The sequence below is a fragment of the Medicago truncatula genome, chromosome 3, assembly GCF_003473485.1.
Source record: "Medicago truncatula cultivar Jemalong A17 chromosome 3, MtrunA17r5.0-ANR, whole genome shotgun sequence".
Lineage (NCBI taxonomy): Eukaryota > Viridiplantae > Streptophyta > Magnoliopsida > Fabales > Fabaceae > Medicago > Medicago truncatula.
In genome coordinates, this window is record NC_053044.1 from 32,425,386 (window position 1) to 32,452,701 (window position 27,316).

Genomic DNA, 27,316 nt, shown 5'->3' on the forward strand with positions numbered 1-27,316 from the left:
TGTGGGAATATCTCAATTCAATTATCAAACATAATTAATTAACCTAAAAGCGTTTAGATGACATAATACGGGTCTCTTCTTTTAGTGATGATCGGAGCTTAAACCTGGACCTTACATATATTATGCATTGTACCTACCAACCGAGCTAAGCTCACGAGGACACACGAGTCTCTTCTAACTTAACTAAGTTTTTCAGTTTGAATCTAGTTTGAACAAAAATGATTTATTATAAAATTACTTTATATTTAATATAAAAGGCACAAGTTACATGATAAACTTACTATTTTGATTTGGCTTAAATGCTCTTTTGGTCGATTAAGTATTTAATTGGTATCGCTTTGGTCCCTTAATTAAAAAAAAGATTGTTTGAGTACTTTAAGTTTTTTTTTTTAGTCTCGTTTTAATCCTTTCTGTTAAGTTTCCGTTAGGGTTTACAAAAAAAGTTAACTCCTGGACACGTGTCACCTTGTCATTGGCTCTGAGATAAATTGTTTTTTTACAAAAAAATAATTTATTTTTTTTAAAAAAAATCCCAAAGCCAATGACAAAGTGACACGTGTCACCTTAAAAAATATATATAATAAAAAAAATTGTAAAAAAAAATTATATTTTTTTATTAAAAAATAACTTTTTTTTGTAAAAAAAAATTCTCAAGCCAATGACAAGGTGATATGTGTCCACACTTGACGTTTTTTATTTAACCTAACGGAAACCGAACAGAAGGGATCAAAACGAGATTAAAAATAAACTTAAAATACTCAAACAATCTTTTTTTTAGTTAAGGGACCAAAGCGATATACCAATTAGATATTTAAGGACCAAAAGAGCATTTAAGCCTATATAATTTCATTTTGGCTTATTAAAAAAAAAAAAAAACCAATATTTAGGATGCTATATGTTATGGATGGTTTTAGTATTTCCAATGAAATCAACTCCTTGAAGATTATTAATCCCAATAATCTTTAAACATTTTATTCATAACGTAAAATATTTAATATTTAATACAGACTTACCTCAAATTTCTTTAACATAAGTTCTAGGGGTCACTTAGTTCTCCACCCAAACCATTGGCTTAAAGGTCAACTGTCTTAGGGTATCCACTTAAACTTTAACCAATTCCTTTTATAATATTAAAAATAGAGATGTGTTATTTAGACAACGATTTATGTGACAATTTTTGGGACAGCTATAAATTTACCAAGATAAGTAGGTATTGATACAAAAACCAAAATAATAGAGAGAGAAAATAAAAACTTAATATGAGTATGAGAGAGAAAGTTGTCACAAAAATTATTATCAAATAGTTGTACAAATATCATTTCTCTTAAAAATATTCACACTCTCCCGGTGTTTATCATCTTTTAACAAACAATTAAAGTTTACACTACTATAATCTTCAAGTATTCCTTTACCCTATGCTTCCAAATATCACTTAATAACTACCAGGGTAGTTATTGATCAATGATTGTTATTATTTACAACATATGAGTGAGTATATATACAACTGGACGTTATAACAAACTCCTCTAATAAACTAACTACCCTGGTTAACATGCTAACCAAGATTGATTACTAGACTATGCTTCTGAAGACATCAGAAGCTGCACTTTAGAAACTCATGTTCAGAAGCTGCACTTCAGATTCTGAACAATAATTATTGATTAATATTCCAATATTAATAACATTCTTACATCTCACTACTAAAAACTCAGCTTCTTATGTTCACATAAAATTTTCTACGAATTCACACTTTACACAACAATAAAATACCTTATAGTTCATCTCAAGTTAACAACATATATACACTTATTATCTCTCAAATCACGTAGAGATTAACATTCATCAACAAAAATACTTGGTTTCACACCCTTTAATTATCATGAGATTCATTCTTAATAATCTAAGTCTCGAACCAAATCCAGCTCACCACTCAATACTGCCTCTCAACACTTTAATTTTAACAGCAAGAATGCAGTTTTTTATATTTAAAACAACTAAAGCTTTTGAGTAAAACATTCATAATCGTCATTTAACCAAATTAGAGTGAAACCTTTTCTTTCAAAGTATTTTTCAAATGATTAAAATCAACGCCACGTTTTATAAATGGTTTTCATAACAGTTGGCTTAGAACAATTTAAGCTCAATAAGGCGCAACAACAAATCACATACACCGGTGAATCCTAATGCACCAAATAAGACACTCATAACACACCTTAGCCCTTCATATGATCAAATAAGAGAGAAAAATGTAGTGTAGGTACTTACCTTGTAAGGAACGTTTAGGTGAAAATGTGTTGAGTGGATTTGTTGAATGATGAAGAGGGATATAATATAATACATATAAGGTGTAATGTAAATGAAAATGAAGAAGAAATTGATTTGTTGGAGTATGAGTGGATATAAGGTCTCAAATGCATTCACATTTTCTTTAATTTTTCTTATCTAGCTTATCTAGCTTTAAATCATTTTTCCCTTATCTAGCTTCACTAGTTTGCGTATGCAGTAAAATTTGAATTATGCAGCCATCCAGAAATTTTAAAAATATAAATTCTTGAAAATTTATTGTACTCCATGAAACTGTGGATAATGGTTGAAACCTGATCATAATTTTATGAGATAAACACATTTGGAATCAGTATTTTGATGTTCAAAAACATTGCATGTGTTTGGATTTGTGAAATTCTTGGATTTACGGTGCGGACAGTTAGCAGTTTGACATCTTCAAAAACATCACTGAGTTGAGTCTCTCCTGAGATTGTATGACAATGAGTGGAAGAAATAAGAACATGTTAGAGATTCACATGAGAGATAAGAATTATACTGGCAAATTTTTCGATCTCACAAAGTGTCAAAGGATAAAGTACTTTTTTATCCTTTGACATCAAGGAAAAAAGAGCTTAAGTGCATCCCTTAGAAGCATTGCCTCTCTTTCACTCTCACCCGTCTTCCAGACCTTGAAGTCTAAGGGAGCATATGTGGAATCCAATTCACTCCAGTGTTTGAGTACAGTCATTGGAAAAGGCCCTCTTGTTCCACAGCCACGAACACCCGAACAGTACCAAATAGGAATATCAATACTCTCCACTCCCTTTCTTCCAGATGAAGTTACTTCAATACTCACATCCTCTTCATCACTGTCACTTAACACTGTAGCATCATTGACGATCACCTTAACGGGATCAGCAACCGAAGCGCTTCGCCTTTCCTTTACTGCATGATTGGCATCCATGTCAGTACTCAGATTTCTGCAATTTACATCATCAGAAGCAGATATAGTGTTACTTGATTGAGGCAAGCCACATTTTTCTGGGTTTAAGGTCTGACAATTAGAGTTTGATTCTTTAAGAAGTGCAGATAGTTGTTCAACAGGGGCAGGAAAGGCTGGATCATCTTGGTTATTTTTCACAGGAGATTTTGGACCTAAGTCATGAAAATTAACACAGGATATTGTGAGATACATTTTACACATACTTGGTAAAAACTTATATGAAATTAGTGGCACGTTAACTTTTTTTCTATGTGAAGAACCTCAATCGGTGAATCAGATATATGAACAAAATAATAAAAAAAAATATCACAATTAGATTATAAATAAGTGAAAGTGATCCTCTTGAGCATAATAAAATATTAAAGGATATATTATATTGAAATCAGACTGTGATATCGGAGTGCATCACTGAGAAATGGAAAACAAACAACATTAAAAGGAAGAATGCAAGAAGCAGCACATGAATGCCATTATTAACACCAGCCAGTATGTTTGGCTTCTAAGTCGTCACTGTAGACAGAATCTTAATGCAATGACAAATCACAGCATGACAATGTGAAAGAAAATGACAGATGCACATAATAGATATATGAAGAGAGAGTAGAGAAGCCTCACAGACCTACAACATCTGCTCTCTTATCCGGACATTGGGTAAAACCATCATGTGTGGAGTCACAAGTCTCTTCACTGGAGTATTGTCCAAAAGCGTCACAAGTCTCTCCAATGTCTAATTCTGGCAAATCTTTTTTCTCTAGCATATCTTTTCTTGAAGAATCTTCTGGCGACAGATTGGTACCGACCAGTTCCGGAATTACTTTTGGAATTTCACTTAATAAACGTGATTGTTCGGCTGCAGACTCAAGCTTCTGTTTTTGGTCCATGTACTGAGCAAGTGTATGAAAAAATGGTTAAGGCACAAATTGTCAGCATTAAATTAGGTAACAAAATACAATTCACAACATTTTGGCATTTAGCTTCTAATATGTCATAACATTACTAAATATATCATGAAAGGATATTCTCTCCTCCATCCCTTTTCATTGGCCCGATCAATACGATTTCGTAACAATTCTATCTCCCTTGAGATCCACTGCCATATAAAGCAGAAGAGACAAATATCAGTAACAAAATATGATAGATCAGAGGTTCTTTTATACTCCAAAGCAAACAGAAATGTTCTATAATGTTAATAAGCATTAGACAAATGAACTTATGGGGATAAAGGGTGGGAGGGATAACTTAAGGGAAGATTCTTAATTTCCAGTTTGTTTTGTAGATTTACCGCCTCCTGGCACATTCTCAATTATGTGAATGTAAATTCTATGCATGTATAATCATCTTTTTGTACGTTGGGAAATAGAAAGAGTTTGTGCCGTTTTTAAATTTCATGATTCATAGCCCATGTTCACATGCTAGATTGCAAGAAACTTCACTTTGAATTATATTGAGCTCTATATTTACAATAGAAAAAGGGATTATATTACACAACAGAATGATATTTATATGTGACATACATGCTTTGTGATATCTTCATGCAGAGTTCTGGCTTTCTTCTCAAGCTCCAGCTGTGAAACACAACGGTGGTTATCATTTGGTCACAACAAAGTCAATCAGTTAATATTTAATAAATACAATTCTCACACAAGGGAATAACCATAAAATCAATGTCATTTAAAATGACAATTTTTTTTTTAAAGATTCTGAGAGAAAACAAAAAATAAAAACGCCTAGATTGTGTGGCATTAAATCTATAGTATGCTTTTGTTTCTCAATGAGCTGTTGGTATTTTTGCTTCTCCCCTGTGATTTACATCGTATCCCATGCGACCCCTCTCCTTTTCCCACCGGTTCAACGGCCCCTTCTATGCCATTGACATGTATAATATTAGCTTCAATCATATGACATTACACATTAATAAATGCTACATTGGGCGTGAAGTGAAAAGACATGCCCTAATAACCATGTGGACATATAGCTTTCTATGATTTCTACAATGGAAGAAATAGACTTTGACTTCAATGTCAAAGAGTCAAAACATGCACTGGCTACTACCTTTACATTTTAATTATCAAACAAAATAATGAATATTAGATTTTATCAAGCATGTGGTAAGGTGAGGATCTGTTACATTTATATTTCAGGCAAAAGAATAGTTGAAACAAGTGAACAGCATTAATTTAAGGCTAGATTTTGAAGAAATTGGTATAATGGTAGACTAGCTTAATATGCTCCAGCTTAAATCTCAATCTTGATATATGGATACCTGATGTATATGTACTGCAAAGAAGCTTCTGTAGAAGTATTACTTTTATTACTATGTTATTAAATAAACTTCATTTACCATTTCCTTTTAAGATATTTTCTAGTACATCCCCATAATATTGCACCACATAATAATAAATTTTTACTATTAAAATCTGAAAAGATTTACAGGGACCATATTTATATCCGATCAAATGACCAAGCATAATTTTTTCTTGCACATACTAAATCACTCACACACAGAGAACTTACTATAGTTGGCTTTTGGGGCAGACCATTTGTCATTCTCTGATACAGATCTTGACATTCTTCCTGCAGATATAATGCTTATGATTAGGACCAACTAAGGTGAGTGTATGGTTTACAAAAATCATAGGCATACTTTTTTTTGAAGAATATGGATACACAAATCATATCGGATAACATCAACAAATTTTGAAATCAATAACAAATAATGACCTCCACGTCAGAAACCCAGCTATGCTCTTACTCAGGAAATAATATAGTATATTCAACATCTAATAGAAAAATGGTTTAGAAAATTAGTTTCATTTTAACTTGGAAAATACTACTTTGATTGCAACCAGGATTCAGAATTGGGGGATATTGCATCAGAAAATATTGTTGGCAAAGTAATAATACCTCAGAAAAGTCAACATCAGAAATTTGGCTGATAGGTACATCTTTTGGCACATTAGAAAGCCGGAGCAGAATTTCTTGGCTGATGTCATCTTGCTTTGATGATCTGTTGATTCCTGTGATACAGATACATATATCAATGTATGCATATAAGAAAAGTATGATAGCAAATAAAAGGTCACTCATGTTGACTTCCTTCTGCAGCAATGTATGACTTAGTCGTGTGCAATATTCTTTTGTACCAATTAAAGCAAATTGCTATCAAAATTACATGTATGATCCTCTTCTACTTAAAATAATACATTTAATCATGAAGCAAAAACAAGATTTTAGAAATAAGACCAAGAAAAATGAGAATATGATAGTATCGGTACTGTACTTGAAAATCTGAAGCTAGCAAAACTAACTACTTAGCTGTTAATAAAAAATTGTATGGTTTATTTTTTCAGACCAGTAACTTTAAGCAAAGACCAAGAGTACCTTTGACTTGTACGAGCAGATGAGAATTCTTTTGTAAATAGTCATTTGGGTCGGATTTGATTCTAACATAACTTCCCAACACTTTGCCATCGGTTTCTGGTTGCTTCAAAAGCTCCTCAATTAAGCTCCTCTTCAGGTAGACAAGTTTTATGTTTGAACTAACTATAGCTGCAAATCCACTTGGCAGCTCTTTCGAACGTACATTCTGACAAGATTTTATAGTTGAATTCAAATTTCTGTGCTTTCGAAATTTGAATGCCTCATTGTCATCCCTTTCTTCTGAACTACTATCAGTTTCTTCAAAATTATCTACAAAATGAGATGCAAGAAGCTTCTGTATGTTGTTCTTTTTAACTGTTTTCCGCCGCCTCAGCAAAGTTTTTAAATTTGCATCACAGATTATCTTCTTTTTCTTGGGGTCAAAAAGCTGGTGTTTGTGGCAGTAATCATTGACGATCGAAGCAACTTCAATTTCGGAAAAAGCTTTGGTCGTGTCTCTACCAATATTTTTAAGAAAATCTATGAGACTTCTTGAACCCCATCCTACAAAATCCTTTTTCTTATCTTTCGCTACTTTCCCTTTTATTGATTTGAGCTTTTTCGTACACTTCTTTCTCTTCACTGATTTAACTCTTGACGTTTCATCGAAGTCGTCACAATCAGATCCTATAAAGTTGCTCACATCAGAATCACCAGTATCATCTTCCCCCTCACCTATTTCATACGGATCCAAGTCACGCTTGTTTTTCCCATTTTTAACGATGTCACGGGCAATGTAAATATCCTGAGAATTCAGCCCTTCTCTTTCTTTGATAACTTGATAATATTCTAAAAAGTAACTTTCAACTGTATCTGGATCTCTCATATCTATCTTCTCCTGCAAATGAAAAAGCACATAATTACAAGATATACAGAGAAAGGGAAAATTTATACAGCCTGGTTTCTGTTTCTTTTGCTGGACATAATATAAGGCATGATTGAAAAAAACATCTCACCCCATCAGAATCAACATCAGCATTTGTCTCAATTAGAAATGCAAGTTTTGAGCAGTGCCTACAAAATCCTTTGTTTCTTTTGACAGTGGCAAATTCAGCATCATAGAAGCATCTTCCACAAACAGCTATTGGGCAACACAAGCACATAAACTTCGATGCTCTACCGCAAAGGTAGCAATAATGGGAACCTATAAAAATTATTCAAAAGCCATTCAGCATCAAAGTAATTAAAATACATTTGGCCATATTTTCTTAAACAGGAACAGACAAAGAAAACATAATAAAGAATGAATTTAATCGCAACAACCAACACGGTTTAAAAAGTTTACGAGGTTGTCAATTCTGGTGCAGTTTTCTACAGCAATGCTAGCAACTAAATAAATATATCACATAAAAAGTATAATCCCTTAGAGTTGAAGAGAAACATAACACCAACTTCTCAAGTATTTTTTATATAATCAGGATTCAGGATATGCATATAGAGTGTTTGAAATCTAAACTCGGGCAAGAGCATATTTTCAAGAAAGATACAAGATGGCTAATTGTCATGGTGGGATCAAATGCATAAATGTGTATCACACTAACAAAAGTAATTGAATTTCCTACGGTAAAGGCAAAAATAAAAGATGAAGCAGCTTACCACAACACCAATTATTGTCATTCTCCATAAAGGAAGCATCATGACCCAGGCATTTAGCATGATAGGTTTTAAGGCAATCCCTTTAATCAACCATAAAAAAGAAAGTCACACAAAAATGTCATTTACAAAATGATCCAAGTATCCAACAGTAAAACATGCTAACGATAGTGATCAAAAGCTTTGCTTCATAAAAACAACAAATCTACCAACAAAAACTAAATATAACCTAAATACCAGCAACTTCTTCGTGAAAACTACCTCGCAGTTATCCTGTTTTTTGTAAGGCAAGCACATGCAAGATAGGAAACAAGTATGAAATGACTGCGACCAATTAGAAAAAACAGCAAACTAGCAGATGATATGATAAATGCTTTTAGGCTGATATCACTCAATTTAAATACGATACGATAAATGTTACAAAATTTGTTTCATATTAATCAACGTTTACGATTTTTTTCATCACTGATTAAGAAAAACAATGATGAGTGTAACAAATCTATGAAGCGCAGACATGGACACCGAAGACGACATTGATACAAACAAAGGTAAAAGTTTGAAAAAGTCAATTAAATGAACATGATCTCACACACATGTGTCAATGTCGAATGCTCCTTCCATCACAGGTGTCAGGGCTACTAACAATAAATAAATGTTACTCAATCAATTTCATGTAATGACTTTGGAGTATGAACACACTGTTCATTTGGGGAAAATATTAGATTAAAAATTAATTTCATTGAAAAGCTAATAAACTATCTATCAGTAAATAAGAAAATTTTAAAGGAAAAAAAAGAAAACTATTGATTAATTTGAAACAAAGAGAGTAAATTAAATGGGTATCGTAGGTGATGATCCCTAAAAATGTCACAAACTCATGCAACACCAAACATCGTTTTGAAGACCTGAAAAATAGTTTTAAGGGCTTATAACTATGATCAAGTTAGTAGATCATGATCGTAATGATAACATGCATTGATGTTGAAGATACCTAAATATATATGCATGAAAATTACCATGACCTAAAGTTTGTGAGAATCTTCAGCTGAGACTACATAAAGAGCAAAATCTACTACAATAGTGAAATTAATTTCACAAAAATAATAACATGCATGCATTGATGTTTTGAGAAGATATATACCTGAAATCACATACTCTCAGTTCACCACCATCTTTGCAAACAAAGCACCATTCTTCAGCGATCTCTTCCTTTTTTCTTTTGTTATTCTTTTTTCCCATCTTTGAAATGTCACCTTTTATGAAACGTATAAGTTATAACTCAACCGTGTAGGTGAAGAAAACGAAAATGTGATCGATTTTACAGAAAGAGAGAGAGTAGAAGATGAGATACTATACCTTGTAAGGAACGTTTGAAGCGTTACGAAAATGAAAGAAAATGTATTTGTGTGAATTTGTTACATAAATAAATGGATGGCTATACTAAAAGGTGAAAGTGACTGAGTGAGTGAGTGACTGTAAGGTGGTGAATTTGTCCGAAAATCATCATTATTATTACTCGGAAATTTTATTGCTATGTTGTACAAATACACTCGTGAATTTAGTTGGGAAGATATTGTGTATTATAATAAATAGAGGTTGAGGTTCGAATCTCCGATATCTATTTTTTATATTTAAAATGTGTCAGCTCTAGCCACTAAATTATTTAACAAAAAAAATATTTATTATTTCATTTTTGAGGACATGAGACAGACATAAATAAATAGTATTCAGTCACATTTATTATCAATTTCTTTTTTATTTTTTATTTTTTTAAGAAGTTAAATTAGTCCACCTAAATTGGTATCGGGGTTGAGAATTTGAGGAGGAGCACACTCTCAGATCCCAAGCCAATACCACTAGGCCAATCCAAGTGGATTATTTATTTTTTATTATTAGAAAAAATCTTGACTCAAACACTATTCATTTATGCTTTTGATCATTGTAGAATTTCTTAGGTGAATTTTTATCATCCATATTGTAATAATAAATAAATGAGTTTATCCTTCAAAAATAAATGAGTTTAATTATAATGATATTATCTTGTGTACTCCCTTAGTATTTATATATAAGTTTTCTTTGCATTTTTCACATTTTTTTAAAAAAAAAATATTTTTCAAAAAAATAAATGATATTTGTTCATTTAAATTGATAGATCACATCGATATAATACAAATTCAAATTCGTTAAAAACAAAAACAATGAATTTACGAACAAACTCACAACATTCGTATTAAGAACATAAAACAACATATATATATATATATATATATATATGCCTACAAATATGTAAAGAAAAGCCACATCATGACTTTCTCCAAAGCTTGCTTTGGCATTATCCAACGGCAAGCGGTCACATCATGACCGATAATTTGACAATGGGAACCAAAGTCAGACATCCATTCATATTCATCAGCTAGCTTAAATGCAACTAACACCCTCGTGTAGTGACCGAAGATGTTATTTTGAGCAACGGTGTCACGAATTAAAGGTGTCCCAATTGCTCTCGCAATTTCATGAATACTCTTAAGGCAATTTTAACAATAGAATCAATACTTGTGCATGAGTTTACCTTTGGAGTGTGTTAAAGTCCTTTGTCCATTTTGAGAACCGAATCAAACCTGGTTTTATATTGACCAGGTTCTTTCGTATAAAGAAGAACATATTCAAAAAGGGCTGAATGAATGTACTCATAGTATGATTGCTAAAATTTTAGCTAATAAATTGATTCCTAAACACATATTCTACAAAATACTTTGATGGGTTTCTAGTGTAATCTATAGGGTTGAAAATAACTGAGATAGGTGAAATTCTCTACCAACTTTTGATGGGCATGCAAGTCAAAATTGCAGTCAAAGTTCACATGAAATTGAGGAAGGTGTTATAACCAAGAGGAGTGGCTCAGGTCTAATACACATTGGAGGAAGGTTATTAATAGAAAGGAAAGGATGCTTTGCAGTAGCCCCTTAACGTTATAGAATGAAGGCGCTTATAGTTCCTATACCTCATGAAATGACACTGGATTCATTTATGGCCACAGTGCATATTTGCTTCTGCCTTGTAATGAATTTTGTAGACACCAATTATTTTTCAAAAAAATATGTAACTTACTGAATACAGATTAGAACAAGTAACCGAAAATAGTTATGTTTATTAATTGGAAGGAAATATTGTTCTCCTTGACACAAACAAAGATAACAAGTAAATCATAAAAATAGGTTGGATTAGATTGTTCTATTTCTTTTTGCCAAGTTTATTATAATATTGTTGCTTTAGAGGAGAACTTCACAAAATTAGTCAATAGCACGATGGAAGGTACAACGAAAAAAACATTCAATGTATTTGAATTTGTGTGAAATTCATGGATTGTGAGGACAGTTAGCAGTTTGACAGCTTCAAAAACATCTAAGGATTGAGTTTGTGCTCAAATTGTATGACAAGGAGTACAAGAAAATAAAAACATGTTAGAGATTCACAAGAGTAATAAAAATCATAATCCAAATTTTTTCCATCTCTCACAAACTGTCAGAGGATAAAGTACTACCTTTTCACTAGCAGCATTTCAAACAGGCAGCTATTTTTGGTGAAACCAAAAGTATATACCTCTACTATTTATCAACACTGGTGATATATTCAATAGAGATGATTTCCCTTCATTTATTATTTACTTTCACATCGGGGAAAAAAGAGCTAAGTGCATCCCTCAAAAGTATTGCCTCTCTTTCACTCTCACCTGTCTTCCAGACCTTGTAGTTTAAGGGAGAAGATGTGGCAGATTCGCTCCAGCGTTTGAGTACAGACATTGAAAAAGGCCCTTTTGTTCCACCACCTCGAATACCCGAACAATGCCAAATGGAAACATCAGAACTCACCACTCCCTTTCTTTCTGCTGAAGTGACTTTAATATTAACATCCTCTTCATCACTGTCACTTAACACAATAAAATCATTGACAGTCGGCTTAACAGGATCAGCAACCATAACGCTTTGAATTTCCTTTACTGTCTGATTGGCATCCATGTTAGTATTCAGATTTCTGCAATCTACATCATAAGAAGCAGATATAGTGTTACTTGGTTGAGGCAAGCCACATTTTAAGCTCTGATGATCAGAGTTTGGTTCTTTAACGAGTGCATGCTTGCAATCATCTCGGCTTTTCATGGTATATTGAATCAGGTTTTGAGAAGTGTCTTTTTCTTGGGAAGCAGTATGGACAGACACTTGTACAACAGTGGCAGGAAAGGTTGTATCATCTTGGTTATTTTTCACTGGAGTTTTTGGACCTAAGTAATGAAAAATATCACAAGATATTGTGAGCTGCATTCTATACATACTTGGTAGAAACATTAACTAAATTAGTGGCACATGAACTTTCTCCTGTGTGAAGAACCTCAATAAGGAAATCAAACACAAACGAAATAATAAAAACATCAATTAGATTGATTATGCATAACCAAGTGAAAGTGATGCTTCTTGTGCATAATAAACATAAAAAAATATAATATAATGACCTCCGATATATGAAAGAAAAGGGAGTATGGATAGGAAAGCCTGACAGACCTAGAAAATCTGCTCCAGAGTTACAAGTCTCTCCAATAACTAAATCTGGCAAATCAATTTGCTCAACCTTATCTTTTCTTGAGGATTTTTCTGGGGAAAGATTGGTATCAACCATTTCAGGAATTACTTCTGGGATTTCACCTAATAAACGTGATTGTTCTGATGGAGACTCGAGCTTCTGTTTTCGGTCCATGTACTGAGCAAGTGTATGGAAATATGGTTAAGGCGCAAATTGTTAGCATTAAATTTGGAACAAATTAATAAATGCTAATTCACAACATTTTGGCCTTTAGCTTCTAATATGAACACAACATTAATAAAAATATCATGAAAGGATATTCTCTCCTCCATCCCTTTTCATTGGCCAGATCAATACGATTTCTTAACAACGCAATCTCCCTTGAGATCCACTGCCATATAAAGCAGAAGAGAAAGACCAATATCAGTAACAAAATATGATAGATCAGAGGTTCTTTTATACCATAAAGAAAGCAGAAATGCTCAATGATGTTAATAAGCTATTAGACAAATGAGCTATTGGGGATAAAGGATTGAAGCGATAACTAAAGAGCAGATTTTAAATTTTCAGTTTGAGTATGTAAATGTAAATTATATATTTATATGCATGTATAATTAGGTTTTTAAATGTTGGAAAATATTAAGAGAGCTTTTTTCCTTGTTTGAATTCATGATTTCATAAGCCCTAGATTCGAAGAAATTTCACTTTGAATTATATTGAGCTCTATATTTAAAATAGAAAAAAGGGAGTATATTACACAACAGAATAATATTAATATGCGACACACATGCTTTGTAATATCTTCATGCAGAGTTCTAGCTTTCTGCTCAAGCTCCAGCTGTGAAACACAAAAGTGGTTATGGTTTGGTCATACAAATTCAATCAATTATTATTTAACAAATCAAATTCTTACTCATAAGAAAACATGGCTCACACAAGGGAAATCCCATAAAACCAACGTTGTCTAAAATGTCAGGAAAATAAAATGAAAGTTTCTGATACAAAACTAAAACCAGAAACACCTAGATTGTGTAGCATTGAATCTCTAGTATGCTTCTGTTTCTCAAGAAGTTGTTGGTATTATTGCTTCTTCCCTGTGATTTACAGCGTATGACAGGTGACCCCTCTCCTTTTCCCATCAATTCAATGGACCTTCTCTATGTCATTGACTTCAATCACATGATATTGCATATTAATGAATGTTATATTGGATGTGAGGTGAAAAGACAGGCTCTAATAACCATGCATAGATATAGCTTTCTATGATTACTACAATGGAAGAAATTGGGCTTTGACAGTTGACTTCAACGCAGAAGAGTCAAAACATGTATTGGCTACTACCTTTACATTTTAACTTACCAAGCATAATATGAACATGAGATATTATCCAGCATGTGGTAAGGCATGAATCCATTGCATTTATATTCAGGCAAAAGAATAGTTTAAACATGCGAATAGCATTAACCGAAGGATAGATTTTGAAGAAATTGGTATAGTAGTAGACTAGTAGATAGCTATAAATATTAAAATACTCTAGCTTAAGTCTCAAACTTGATCTATGGATACCTGATGTATATGTAATGCAAAGGATCTTCCTTAGATGTAATACTTTATTACTTTTATAACTATGTTATTAAATGAACTTCATTTACCATTTCTTTTTAAGATATTTTATTTTCTAGTACAGCCCTCATAATATTGCACCACATAATAATAAATTCTTACTATTAAAATCTGAAAAGATTTACAGGGACCTTATTCATATCAGATCAGATGATCAAGCATAATTTTTTTTTATGGCACATACTAAATACTAAATCACTCACACACATCAAACTTACTATAGTTGGCTTTTTGAGCAGACCATTTGCCATTCTCTGATACAGATCTTGACATTCTTCCTGCAGATATAGTGCTAACAATTAGGAATCTATGGACTATACATGAACAACATGGGTGAGTTTATGCTTTACAGAAGAATCCATAAGCTAGCCATAATTTCCTTGACGAATATGGATACCCAAATAATACCGGATAACATCAACAAACTTTGAAATCAATATCAAATAACCACCTTCACATCAGAAACCCAGCTATGCTCTTAATGCAGGAAAGAGTATATCCAACATCTTATAGAAATATGGTTTAGAAAATAAGTTTCCACTTTTACTTGGAAACTACTATGATTGCAACCAGGTTTCATAAATGGAGAATATTGCGGCAGAAAATACTGTTAGCAGTTATCACAGTATTAATACCTCAGAAAAGTCATCGTCAGATATTTTGCTGATAGGTACATCTTTTGGCACATTAGAGAGCTGGAGCAGAATTTCTTGGTTGGTTTTGTTGGATCTGTTAATTCCTGTGATATGGATACATATATCAATGTATGCATATAAGAAAAGTATGATAGCTCGTAAAAGAACATCACTAATGTTTTCTTCCTTCTGCAGCAATGTAATATGCCAAGAAAGAACATTGTGCTGTAACCTTTCAAGTTTATACTTCATTTTTCTATTTCCAAGGTGTTTTGGACACAATGTATGACTTATTTATGTGCAATATTTTCTTCCTACCAATGAAAGCTTTGGATAAAATGTATGACTTAGTTAAAATTCTCTTTCTAACCATTAAAGCAGATTTTTGTCAAAATTACACGTTTGATCCACTTCTACTTAAAAGAATATACAAAATCATGAAGCAAAATCAAAGTTGTCATGTGGTTAATCAAATTATGTCTTAAACATACTGGACTGAAAAAATCAATACTGCACAATCAGAATTAAAAATGATAGTTCAATTTTGAGTCAAAATTGAAAAAAGAAAGACAATCAGTACATATACTTGAGCCATTTCACACAATATAGAAATCTATACAACATCTTTTCTAACTTGATTCTATAACAAAATTGTCTGTTTCAATATCCACTGTTCTTAATATTCCACTTTTCTTTATTTAAGTCACATATTCTTTTAAAATGGTAGCTTACTTCTAGTCATATTTGAAGACAATCGGTACAAAATACTAGTGCCGTTTCCCACAATATATCATTGTATACAACATCTATTTTTTTTTTTTTTGAATTAGCAAAATATTATTAACCAACAAGCCCGTGCAAGAAGCACTAATAAGCTCGGGTGGAGAAAAAACAAAACAAGGGGAAATCGGTTGCCACAAACACCGGCTCGAACAAAAACCCCTTAAAAAACCACCCCACACAAAGAGAACAAAAACCAGGTCCTGACGCGGGAGCCTACAGCAGCTGCACTATAAGCTGCAACAGAAGTTTTCTACTCTGCATTATAAGGGAATTGATGCTTGTATAGATTTTACGACAATATTTTAGAAATAAGACCAGTAACTTCTAGTGATGATCAAGATTACCTATTACTTGTACGAGAAGATGGGAATTCTTCTGTAAATAGTCATTTGGGTCGGTTTTGGTTCTAACAAAACATCCCAACACTTTGTCATCAAAGGTTTCTGGTTGCTTCCGAAGCTCCTCGATTAAGGTTCTCTTTAAGTAGACAAGCTTTAGGTTTGAACTAATTATAGCTGCATAGCCACTTGGAAGTTTTTCAGAAACTGCACTCTGACAAGATTTTGTAGCCGAGTTTAAATTTCTCTGCTTTGGAAATTTGAATGCCTTGTTATCATCCATTTCTTCTGAACCACAGATCATATCATCCGTTCCCTCAACATTCTCTGCAAAATGTGGTGCCAGAAGGTTTTGTATGCTGTTTTTGTTCACAGATTTCCTCCGTAGTAAAACCCTTAACTTAGCATCACAGATTACCTTCCTCTTTTTCTAAGAGTCAAAAAGGTTGTTTTTATTGCAATAATCTATGATTATCGAAGCAACATCATGTTCCGTAAATGCTTTTGCCGTGTCTCTACCAATATCTTTAAGAAAATCTATGAGACTTCTTGAACCCCATCCAACAAAGTCACTGTTCTTCTCTTTTACTGCTTTTCCTTTTATTGATTTCATGCACCTCTTTCTCCTCACCGATTTAACTCCGGCTGTGTCATCTAGGTCGTCACAATCAGAACCTATAAAGTAACTCACATCAGAGTCACCAGCATCATCTTCTAATGATGTCACGGGCAATATGAACTTGTTGAGAACTCAGCCCTTCTTTCTTTTTGATGTATTCATAATACACTAAAAGTAACTTTCAAATGTATCTGGATCTTTCATATCTATCTTTTCCTGAAAATGAAAAAGCATGTAATTATAAGATATATGGAGAAAGAGAAAATTTATACCGCCTGGATAAAGAGATGAACTTCTTTACTCAATTCCGAGTTTCCAACCAAGAAAAGAATGAAATAAAACATTATTAAAGTTCTATGAGAAAAATATCAATCCAATCACAATTCATTGAAGTGTCAATTTTATAAGGTAAAATTTTATTTTATAGCTAGGCTCATTCTGAAATTTTATTCAGTAAAGTGAAACATTCCATTCATCACAATCTAATAAGTAACCCACATTCAAAAACTATTTTTACTTTCTGCACTGATTCAATAGAAGTCAAAAAGTACAGGGCCAAATTGATTCCTGTTACTGTTTTCAGAAATGATTTAAACTTGTACAAAGAATAACAGTGATGAACCAGTTGGGCAATCTAGGATTCTTTTTCAAAGATAATAGAACATGTTTGCTGTTTTAAGTTTAAACACATAAAAACAAAACACTTGCAAGATGTTTCTAAAACAGCGAACAAAATTAACAACAACAAAAAAACAGAAAACAAGTATCTGTGTTATTTATAGTCCTAGCATAACAATTGTGTATAGTTTTATTTGGAAACTCTAACAATAAACATTGGCAATTTGTGCCAAAAAAATATTGAATTGTAAATATACATAAATGATAAACAAATAGCAAGGTTTTCAAATTTAGGATTCCACATACTGTTGCAGGTATCTGTTTCTTTCTTTTGCTGCACAAAACAAAAGACATGTTTGAAAGGAATATCTTACCCCATCAGAATCAACCTCAGCATTTTCCTCAATTAGAAATGCAAGTTTTGAGCAGTGCCCACAAAATCCTTTGTTTCGTTTGACATTAGCAAATACAGCACCCTGGTAGCAATTTCCACAAACAGCTTTTGGGCAGCACAAGCACATAAACTTCGGTTTTCTACGGCATATGTAGCAATAGTGGGAACCTATATAAAATTATTCAAAATTTATTCAGCATCAAAAGAATTAAAATACATTTTGCCATTTTCTCTTAAACATGAAAAGACAAAGAAAACAAAAAAAGAATGCATTTAATCACAACAGCTATAAGAAATAGTTAGTTATATTAGTTAGTTATATTAATTGGTTAGTTAGAAATATGGTATCAGAGATATAATTATTCCACTACTTTCTTTCTCAATTTTTTTTTAGAAACTTCTCATTGATATATATTTTCCTTTTCTGTTGGATTCTTGAGTCTTCCAATAAAGAGTCTAGTTTCAAAAGTGTCCTATTGACACTACAGCATCAAGCTTATTTATCTCTGTTTATTCTGATCTGTTTGGATGTGGACGTGCTTGCTATTTAGGATCTTTAAAAAATGTAACGGTCCAATTGAAATTAGACTAAAGCAAGAAAGTAGATCACTTGCTTCTGTTTCGGCTCAACCTCCAACATCTCATAAAACCATGACAGATACGAAACCACCACTTTTTTTTTTTTTTTGAATCAGCAAATATTATTAAATAACCAGATCTCTGTTCAAGACGAAGAGAGACCGGTGAAATTGAGAATACAAAGCGCCGTATATAAGCGGAACACCCGAAAATAAACACCCTAAAAACACCCCAATGACAACACCCACCAAAATCCACCTAAAACAGACCCCTTCACGAAAGTGACCACTGTAAAAACGATATCCAATACCACCCATCGCCACTACTCACCTCCAAGTAAAAAACACCCCTAAAAAACAAACTCCTAGACCTGAACATCAAAGTGAGCCACATCCAAAAAGCTCCTCCCTGAAACATCATTCAGCTTCCACCATCTCTTGACCTCCGATCCACCGAAAGAAACCATAAAAAGCCCAAATCCAACCTCGAGAATGCCCCTTAGAAGGATAACCAATTTCTTGCCTCCCTCGTCTCTTATACCATCAAAGAGATGCACAAATCAAATGAATGGAAAGGAAAACTCGGCCAGAAGAACTTCAAATGACAACAAACACTTGAACGCTCTGCAAGATCAATAAGCAGGGTATTCATTGCCATGAGACCACCAGTGCAATCGGCAACGCAGCTCTTTAGGCAAGGAGGAGAGTCTCCATTGCTATACTCCGTCCTGATCCAACATCTGAATTGACTACTCCACTCCGTACCTCAGCTTCCAGGTTTATCAGTGGAAGCAGTGTATCGATAATGAGGAGCCAAAAGGTTGATATTCAAATTTGCTCGTCCCATTGCCAGTGATGAGAAGCAACTAATCTAATTAACCAACTAGGATAGCTAACTGATATAACTAACTTTATATCTAACAACAACAACAACAAAAACAGGTTAAAAATTTTATACAAGGTTGCCAATTCTGGGGCAGTGTTCAATCGCAACACCACAAAAATAAAAAGTATACCACATAAATTGTGAAATCTCTTAGAATTGAAGATAGATATAACACCAACATATCAAGCATACATAACACCAACATATTATCAAGCATAAATAACAGCAATATATCAAGCATTTTTTATATAATCAGAATTCAAGATATGTAGGTTCAAACAATATATAGAGGCATTTGTAAGAAAAACTCGGGCAAGATCATATTTTCCAGAAACATATAAGACGGTGGATTGTCATGGCAGTATGAAATGCATAAATATATACCACAAGAACAAATTAAAGTAAATGTATTTGAATGGCCCATAATAAAGGCAAAAATAAACATTAAAGCACTTACCACAACACCAATAATCGTCATTCTTCAGAAAGGAATCATCTTGGCCAACACAATTAGCATGATAGGTTTTAAGGCAATTCCTTTAATCAACCATAAAAAAGAGTCACAAGCATGAAAATGAGCGAGCATAACCAAAACCACAAACAGAGAAAAATGTGGTAAAATAGTGAAATTGATTATTATTTTAGAAAATAAGATGCAATGAATGATGTTAGTACCTGAAATCACAGACTCTCAATTCACCACCATCTTTGCAGAAAAAGCAATAATCTTCAGAGATTTCTTCCTTTCTTCTTTTGTTGTTCCTTTTCCCCATTTTTGTTCTGGGTAAGAAATAAAAATGAGAGGTTTTTAAAAAAGCTTCAACTCAAGTATGTGTAGTAGTAGCTGAAGAAAAGCAGAATGAGAGAAAATAGCAGTCACCGATAATACAGAAAGAAAGGAAATCGAATAAGCTAGTAAGATACTGCTACTACATTATTACACACAAAAACAAAAACAAAAACAAAATAGAGAAAAACAGAGAGAAGGAAGAGGTACGTACCTTGTAGTGATTTAAGGAATAAAGTGAAAATGTATATGAATTTGTTTGTTTGATTGATAATGATAATGATAATGGAGGTTGTTTACCAAAAGAAGAAATTTGGTTGTTTGAGAGGACGAGTGTCAGTGGAGACTGAGTGGGAATCAAAGAACAAGAAACGAATAAATCTAATTTACCATCTTCAATATATAATGTAATTATTAATTTTATGTCACAAAGTTAAATTATTCTATCATTTTATTATTTATATGCGAAAGATATATTTAAAGAATTAGAAAAAAGATAGTACTCAAAGGAGAAAAAAAAAAAAGTTTAATTGATATACACTCTCTGTGTAATTTTTTTTATTTATATGTATTCTCTGATCATTATTATAAAATAAAAATTTATATTTTAGATTTATTTAATTGGTGATTTATACCGTCTTTATTATGACTTTAAAGAATTTAGAGGTTAGAAATTATGGTAGAATCATACTTGAGTTGTTGTAGTGCCATATTGATATTTGATGATGTTAGAGCATCCACGTCAATGTCATTCATTTTGGTGGTATAAATAGACCCCACCTAATATATTATATTACTTCACACTTCTCAATTATTTAAACTACTCAACTACATTTTCTAAATATTCATATCACTCATCCAAAACTCTACAATTGGTCCCACTAATTTCATAATATACTCTAAATTTATTATCACAAGCTTTTCAAATTATTTTTTCATCAATTTAACTCATAAAGTATTATTAAAAAAATGAAAGTTGATAGAATGGCAGAGAAAGGAACCGTGGTATTGCAGTGCCACGGTGCTAATTAAAGAACTAGAAAGTTAAGTGAATTATCCTTGCAACCCTGACAAAGTGTTATTGGTTTTGGTGAAACCACCCACCAAAGTCAACCGATGTGTATGCTCTTAAAGATTAGAAGGTTTAGTTGTTCGTTTCAGAGTGGTCGTGATATTAGATTGAAGGTTTAGTTCTTGAACGATTAGTTATAATGCAGTAGTTAATCACATAGTTGTAGTTGAATTTGTTTTATCATATAGATGGCGTGGTTGATAGTCTATCTTGTATAATTTTGGATAGTGCCGCGGAACATCTTAAAAAGAACGACTTCAACGTGATTCAATCCAATAATAACTTCGATGGATGAAAATTCTTTTTCAATATAAACTCTAAAAATCCAAATACAGCAGTTCAAAAATCTAAACACAACAATTTCAAAATTCATGTATATTTTTCAAGTTGTGACCATGTCTAAATAAATTATATTTCAGATTGTGACCACACAAGTGTTCTTCTAATATGTGTGATCAATAATTATCTAGGGAGAATAGAGTTCAAATATAAGAAGAAGAAAAATAACGATGATCTTTAATATAAGCTTATCTCATAGGAAAGTTAATTTAAAAATTGAAGAATGTTAAACAGTGTTCTTGATGCATTGGTTAAGTAGCCAAAACAAATAACTTTTTAGAAAAATGATGTAATTATTTTAAGACAAATTTTTTATTCATAGATTCTTTAATTATTGTCTTTGAGGACATCGGTTAACAATCTGGTGTGTCCGAAAATTGTTAGTACGAGTATTACTTTTTTTTTCTTATTATATACACGTAGACTGGCGTTCTTTTGGTTGCACATCCGTCTATCAATTCAATTTATGGCGGTCCTCAGCGAACTGTTGCAAAAGCTACCATTTCAAGGTTCAAACCCAATCCCAAAGAGGTGAATCAGGTGATACCTCTACCAAATCTATAATTTTAATTCTTGACATTTTTTTAAGATAATAATATTGGATATACAATGAATATAATAGGTTCCCTAAAAAAAAATGGTTGAATATAATAGGTTGACATAACTAAACGTAACTTAAGATAAAAAAAAAAAAAAAATGCATCCATGATATTCATATGAACATAATTTTCACATGTTTTTTACCGTTAGAGACTTATAAATGAAATGGAGAAAAAATTGAGGACGAAAACATCCTGTTTTTTATTTGTATAAATTAAAATCAAAATTTGTTATATATGTTTTTAATGAAAAACTTATTTAACTTTTTTTAAATTTCTCAATCAGTATGCTCAATGGGGAGGTAAGACAGGTTAAAGTCATCCATGAAGCATGTTCTATATAAAATAAACAAAGGTCTGGTTATACATACATACATACATACATCCAATATTATTATTGGCCATGGCTACCTTGACTCATAAAACATAGAAAATTTAATAATATTATCCCATAACACAACAAACATTAGGGTAAGCTAGCCATTGAAAGCAGGAGCAATGTTGTGATCATTGCCTGTAGTATTAGGGCAACTTGCTGGGACATCATAATTGCTGAATAGCTTGAAAGAGGAAATGAGGGAAAGAATCACATAGCAAAAAAGTGCTACAAATGTGATAGCTACTGAAGCTGTGACCTTGTGACAAAATTGACCAAAAGAGCCACAAGCTGAGTTCCATACTGTTGCACTGTCTCCATTCTCAGCTAGGTACACCACCTCCATGGATGAAGCTCCAGCGCTCAAAATTATGTATGTTAGTACCTATAGGAAAGAAATCATCACAAAAATGTTTCAATTTTTCTAAGTGAATTTGACATCCTGAGTTTAATTTCATGTTTGGTTTGCTTGTCAAGAAACAGTTTTGGGTTTGCTATCTTATCTAATATGAGATGTTCAATTATTGAAATAGCAATGCTTGGTAAGATCTCACCACAAATTGCACAAATATAAACATGTGTTGACTATTGACGGTTGATCTATAGAGGATCCCATTAAGTATATTTTTAATTGAAATTTAGGTTGTCAAAAATCAAAATATTTTGTTACAACTTTAGCAGTTTGATTAAGATAGGATGATTTGTAGTGACATCAGTAGATCATATTTCAAATATAACTAATTTGATCTTACATAATGGTTATGTGTATGATTAGTTGTATTTTTGTTTTGGGTGTCAAGTGTGCAAATAATGTGACATGATAGTCAAAAAGTGTCATAAGTATGTTTTCCATAATTATAAAATATATTAGTCGTGCGTTTTTAGTAACATGTTTATGAATAGTTATGTCTTTGTCTTTAATGTATCTCCTTAACTATAAAAGAGAAAAGTTGTAACATAATCTTTGCAACAAAATTCAAATAATATAGCGTTAAGATATATAGCAAAGTTATAGATTAGGAGGAGTTAGTTCCTTGCTAATTTGGTTAGTCATATAGATGTTTGATGTTTTCATTTTCAATTTTACTTTTACCATTTTGTACCATTTTTCTCCATTCAATTAGATTATTGATCAATGATCAGCCTGTCATGTACCACACACAAAATATAATGAATTGACCAGATTCACATTATAGTATAGCTTGTATAATATATTATGTATAGGCTAAAATATGGTTTTAGTCCCTGCAAATATGCCTTGTTTTGGTTTTAGTTTTTGGTAAAAAAAAATTTGTTTTTGGTCCCTGCAAAATTTTATGTTTTTTAAAATAGTCTCTGATCCCACTTTTGTGATGATTTGCATACGTGGCACACCAATTTTATAGTTTTTGGTCCCTGCAAAATATTTTGTTTTTAAAAAAGGTCCCTGCAAATTTTTTTGTTTTTGAAAATAGTCCCTACGCAAAATTTTTTGTTTTTGAAAATAGTCCCTCAACTATTTTCAAAAACAAAAAATTTTGCAGAGACCAAAAACAATTTTTTTTTTACCAGGGACTAAAACCAAAACGAGGCATATTTGCAGGAACTAAAACCATATTTTAGCCTTATGTATATTGCCTCAAAAAAAAAAATGTGTGTGAACAGAAAAGGGAGGAACCTGACCTGGTCAAGGAAAAAGAAAGTCCAAGCACGAAGCAGAGTGGGGCGGGGGGCAGCAACAACGACAGCAGAAAGTAGGGAGTAACCTGCGCAAATGCCATTTGCATGCACCAAATACCTGCAAACGTTACATACATACATCCAACAACTCAATTATTTAGTTTGACCAAAATATATATTCCAAGTCAAATATCAAAAACTAATCGTTTACTTGATATCCTAATAAATTCCAATTCCATTTGCCACCATCAATCAATGACTAAAGCATAATCTATGTCTCTTGCATACAAGCGGTTGTTCAAATTATTTTATTGTTAACTCAAGAGTATCATGCTTAATTAAAAGAGATGAAAACTTAAAAATAGCATATAGAGAGTGAATCTTCTCCTCTTACGCATCGAATTTGAGGATGAGGAGTTACACTCAATATAAATTTTATAATAATACCATAGGTCAACCATAGAATCTAAAGAGCCTTAAACGAGCATATAAATTTATGTGTTCTTTACTTTACAAATCGATTTACAGCGGTGGTTAGGTCTAATATAAAAATCTAGTATGATACTACCTCCGTTCTTTTTTAACGGTCACTTTTAACATTTTACACAAATCAAAGGCACTCAATAAATGTTACTTTTTCTTATACAATAATTTATACTTTTACTATAATAGTCTTAGTCATTTAATATCTTATTTCATATATTTCTCTCTCCGTAATAAATAACTAAGGATAATATTGGTAAATATACATTTATTAGATATATTTTGTCGCATCACCATTTATAAATATACATCAAATTCAATAGTGTTGAATGTGAGAAGCCTATTGAGAAAACCAAGTCTCACATTTATTAGAAATAGATCCTAAAATAAATTTATAAAAAGTGACACATCTCACCTTACAAACATATTTGTAACGACAAATTAGACCCGATATAAAAATTTAATACGACTCATCATATCAAGAAGAGAAGTGTCAACAACGCTCTTTTTTTAACACTCTTTCTAACATTCACTATTTTATTATGTCAAATTCATGTTGGTCTATCCACTTTATGTGGAACCTATTTCTAAAGTGTGAGACATACATAAATTTTAGGCTTAATAGCAGTTTTAGCCCCCTAAGAAAAAAAACTACATAATTGCCCCCTAAGTTTTGCACATGTAGCAGTTTTGGCCCCCAAGGCCAATTTTTATTTGTCATGGGGGGCCAAAACTGCTGAAGTTGCAAAACTTAAGGGACGGTTTTGTAGTTTTTTTCTTATGAGGCCAAAATCGCAACTTAGTAAAAGTTAGGGGACAAAAACTGCTATTAAGCCTAAATTTTATTCAATAAAAGAATAATTGTTAGAAACTGTGTTGAAAAAAGAGTATTGTTAACACTCCTCGTATCAAAAAATATCTATGTCACGTTGAAAAATACCCTGAGACTTAAAAAAATAGTTTATAAATAGTGGCCAATTTTATTAGGATAATTAGAATTGGTATGAAACATAAGAATGCATCTTCAATGTTTGAATTTTTGCATAAGAATGGTTAATTTCTATGATGAGTAAATAGATATATTAGTCCTTGGAAATGGTAAGAATTGATCAATTTAGTCTTTTAAAATTATGAAATAATAATAATAATTTAGTCTCTTAAATTGAAGAATAAATTTAGTGGTTTTGATGGATATTTAATAAAAAATATTTAATAGAGGAATGTGAATTTTTATTTAGAAATTTCAGCAGATTAAATTGGTAGATCATTACATGCAAGTTTATGGTGTACAACATTACAAGTGAGATAATCTTGCACCGTGGACAATTTTAATAATTAGATCAAATGAGATGTGATGAGAATTATTGATCAAAGAGTGAAAAACAAACTTATAGATGTTGCAAAATTAATTTACTTGTGCGCATGCGACAAAACCAATGTTACAACCTAAAAAACTAAAATATCTATTTACTCTTTCTAACTAAGATATACTCCATATATGTGGAAATAATGTTTTCAGTGAGTAGTTGATACATTTATATACCTGAAAGCTCCAAGGTCATTGTAGGAAACAGAGCCATAATCATTTTCTTCGGAATTCTTAAGCATAAGAACAAGTGCTGCTACACAAAGACCAATTGGAAGAAGACGCAGGAATGTCTCAGCAGTGCGTAAGAAGGAAGTTGTGTTTCCTTCCAACTCCTCACCAGTTGCAGCAGCAGCAGCAGCAGGTGCCATCATAACCTGCATTGGAGACCTTGTAGCTGAAACTACAGTAGCATTTCCTTTCTCCATCATTATCACTATATTGTGTATTGTTTTTTGCTTGGTTTTGCTAAGGGCAAAGAAGTGTGCATGTGCTAGAGAAAGTAGTACTGTTTGAGCTTTGGAGGGTATGTGAGGAATTAATTGAGTGAAGTTAAAAAGAGAGTAAAGAGTAGAGATAAGTTAGGTATGGAGAGATGAACTAGCATTTAATGTCATTATGGCAGGCCACATATTCCCAAGACAATTTCATACATACACCTATGCCTTTTCCATTTTCCCTCTTTCTATACTTTCATTTTCCCCCATTCATCAACCAACAACATCAAAAGTTTTGTAGTTTTTTTTTTGGGTCTTTAATTTCTGTAAACATTTAATACGAGGGTAAATGATTAAAGAGAAATGTTAACTTCTATTTTTATTTTTTTTTAACAAATCAAAATGTGATACTCCCTCCGGTCCTATTTACAAGAGACAATTTACTTTTTAGATACATTAAATAATTTATGTATTTGGTTTAGGTTCTTAACTAGAAACATACATTATTGAATATATCTAAAAAGTCAATTTTCTCTTGTAAATAGGACCGGAGGGAGTATAAAATAAGAGAAATGTTAACTTGTGCCCTACCTTAGGGCACATGTTAAGAATTCCACTAATAAAAATCATGTATTGGAAATTGTGTTAATTTATTGCTTAAAATGTTTAATATTAATTTTTTCATTAAATTTTTACCATTAATGGAATGAAATTAATGTTTAACATATGCCTTAAGGGCACAAGTTAACATGACCCATAAAATAAACCACGGTGATTTAGCCTGCAAAAAGATAAACATCGAAAAGTATTTACAGAGTCACAGTGCCACTAAAGAACAGCATCAACAAAAAATAAAGTAAGTTACATC

General features: G+C 32.2%; 2 protein-coding genes and 1 pseudogene across 2 annotated transcripts; all 3 read right to left on the bottom strand.

The window, feature by feature from the left end:
* Positions 1–2,533: 2,533 nt before the first annotated feature.
* On the bottom strand, positions 2,534–9,527 carry LOC11406099 (uncharacterized protein At5g08430). Its single transcript, XM_024778536.2, has 10 exons — positions 9,423–9,527; positions 8,285–8,364; positions 7,645–7,832; positions 6,650–7,526; positions 6,173–6,285; positions 5,783–5,842; positions 4,783–4,833; positions 4,288–4,358; positions 3,888–4,162; positions 2,534–3,420 (listed from the first exon to the last, which is right to left on the bottom strand). Exons 1-10 carry the CDS (start codon positions 9,518–9,520, stop codon positions 2,882–2,884), a joined length of 2,352 nt encoding a protein of 783 aa, XP_024634304.1. The 5' UTR covers positions 9,521–9,527; the 3' UTR covers positions 2,534–2,881.
* Positions 9,528–11,722: 2,195 nt separating this feature from the next.
* LOC11419000 (uncharacterized protein At5g08430-like) lies at positions 11,723–20,489 on the bottom strand (annotated as a pseudogene).
* Positions 20,490–22,445: 1,956 nt separating this feature from the next.
* LOC11419001 (CASP-like protein 2A2) lies at positions 22,446–26,559 on the bottom strand. The gene is made up of 3 exons (XM_003600570.4): positions 26,189–26,559; positions 24,166–24,280; positions 22,446–22,888 (listed from the first exon to the last, which is right to left on the bottom strand). Exons 1-3 carry the CDS (start codon positions 26,440–26,442, stop codon positions 22,604–22,606), a joined length of 654 nt encoding a protein of 217 aa, XP_003600618.2. The 5' UTR covers positions 26,443–26,559; the 3' UTR covers positions 22,446–22,603.
* Positions 26,560–27,316: the final 757 nt, after the last annotated feature.

Excerpts from the sequence above, each read along its gene's own strand:
- LOC11419001 (XM_003600570.4), bottom strand. The coding sequence starts at position 26,442 with ATGATGGAGAAAGGAAATGCTACTGTAGTTTCAGCTACAAGGTCTCCA. Across the intron at positions 24,281-26,188 it reads AATGACCTTGGAGCTTTCAG|GTATTTGGTGCATGCAAATG; the intron begins GTATATAAATGT and ends TAACGTTTGCAG. Across the intron at positions 22,889-24,165 it reads CTTTCTTTTTCCTTGACCAG|GTACTAACATACATAATTTT; the intron begins GTCAGGTTCCTC and ends TCTTTCCTATAG.
- LOC11406099 (XM_024778536.2), bottom strand. The coding sequence starts at position 9,520 with ATGGGAAAAAAGAATAACAAAAGAAAAAAGGAAGAGATCGCTGAAGAA. Across the intron at positions 4,834-5,782 it reads TGCCCCAAAAGCCAACTATA|CTGGAGCTTGAGAAGAAAGC; the intron begins GTAAGTTCTCTG and ends TGTGTTTCACAG. Across the intron at positions 3,421-3,887 it reads TAAGAGAGCAGATGTTGTAG|GTCCAAAATCTCCTGTGAAA; the intron begins GTCTGTGAGGCT and ends TTCATGACTTAG.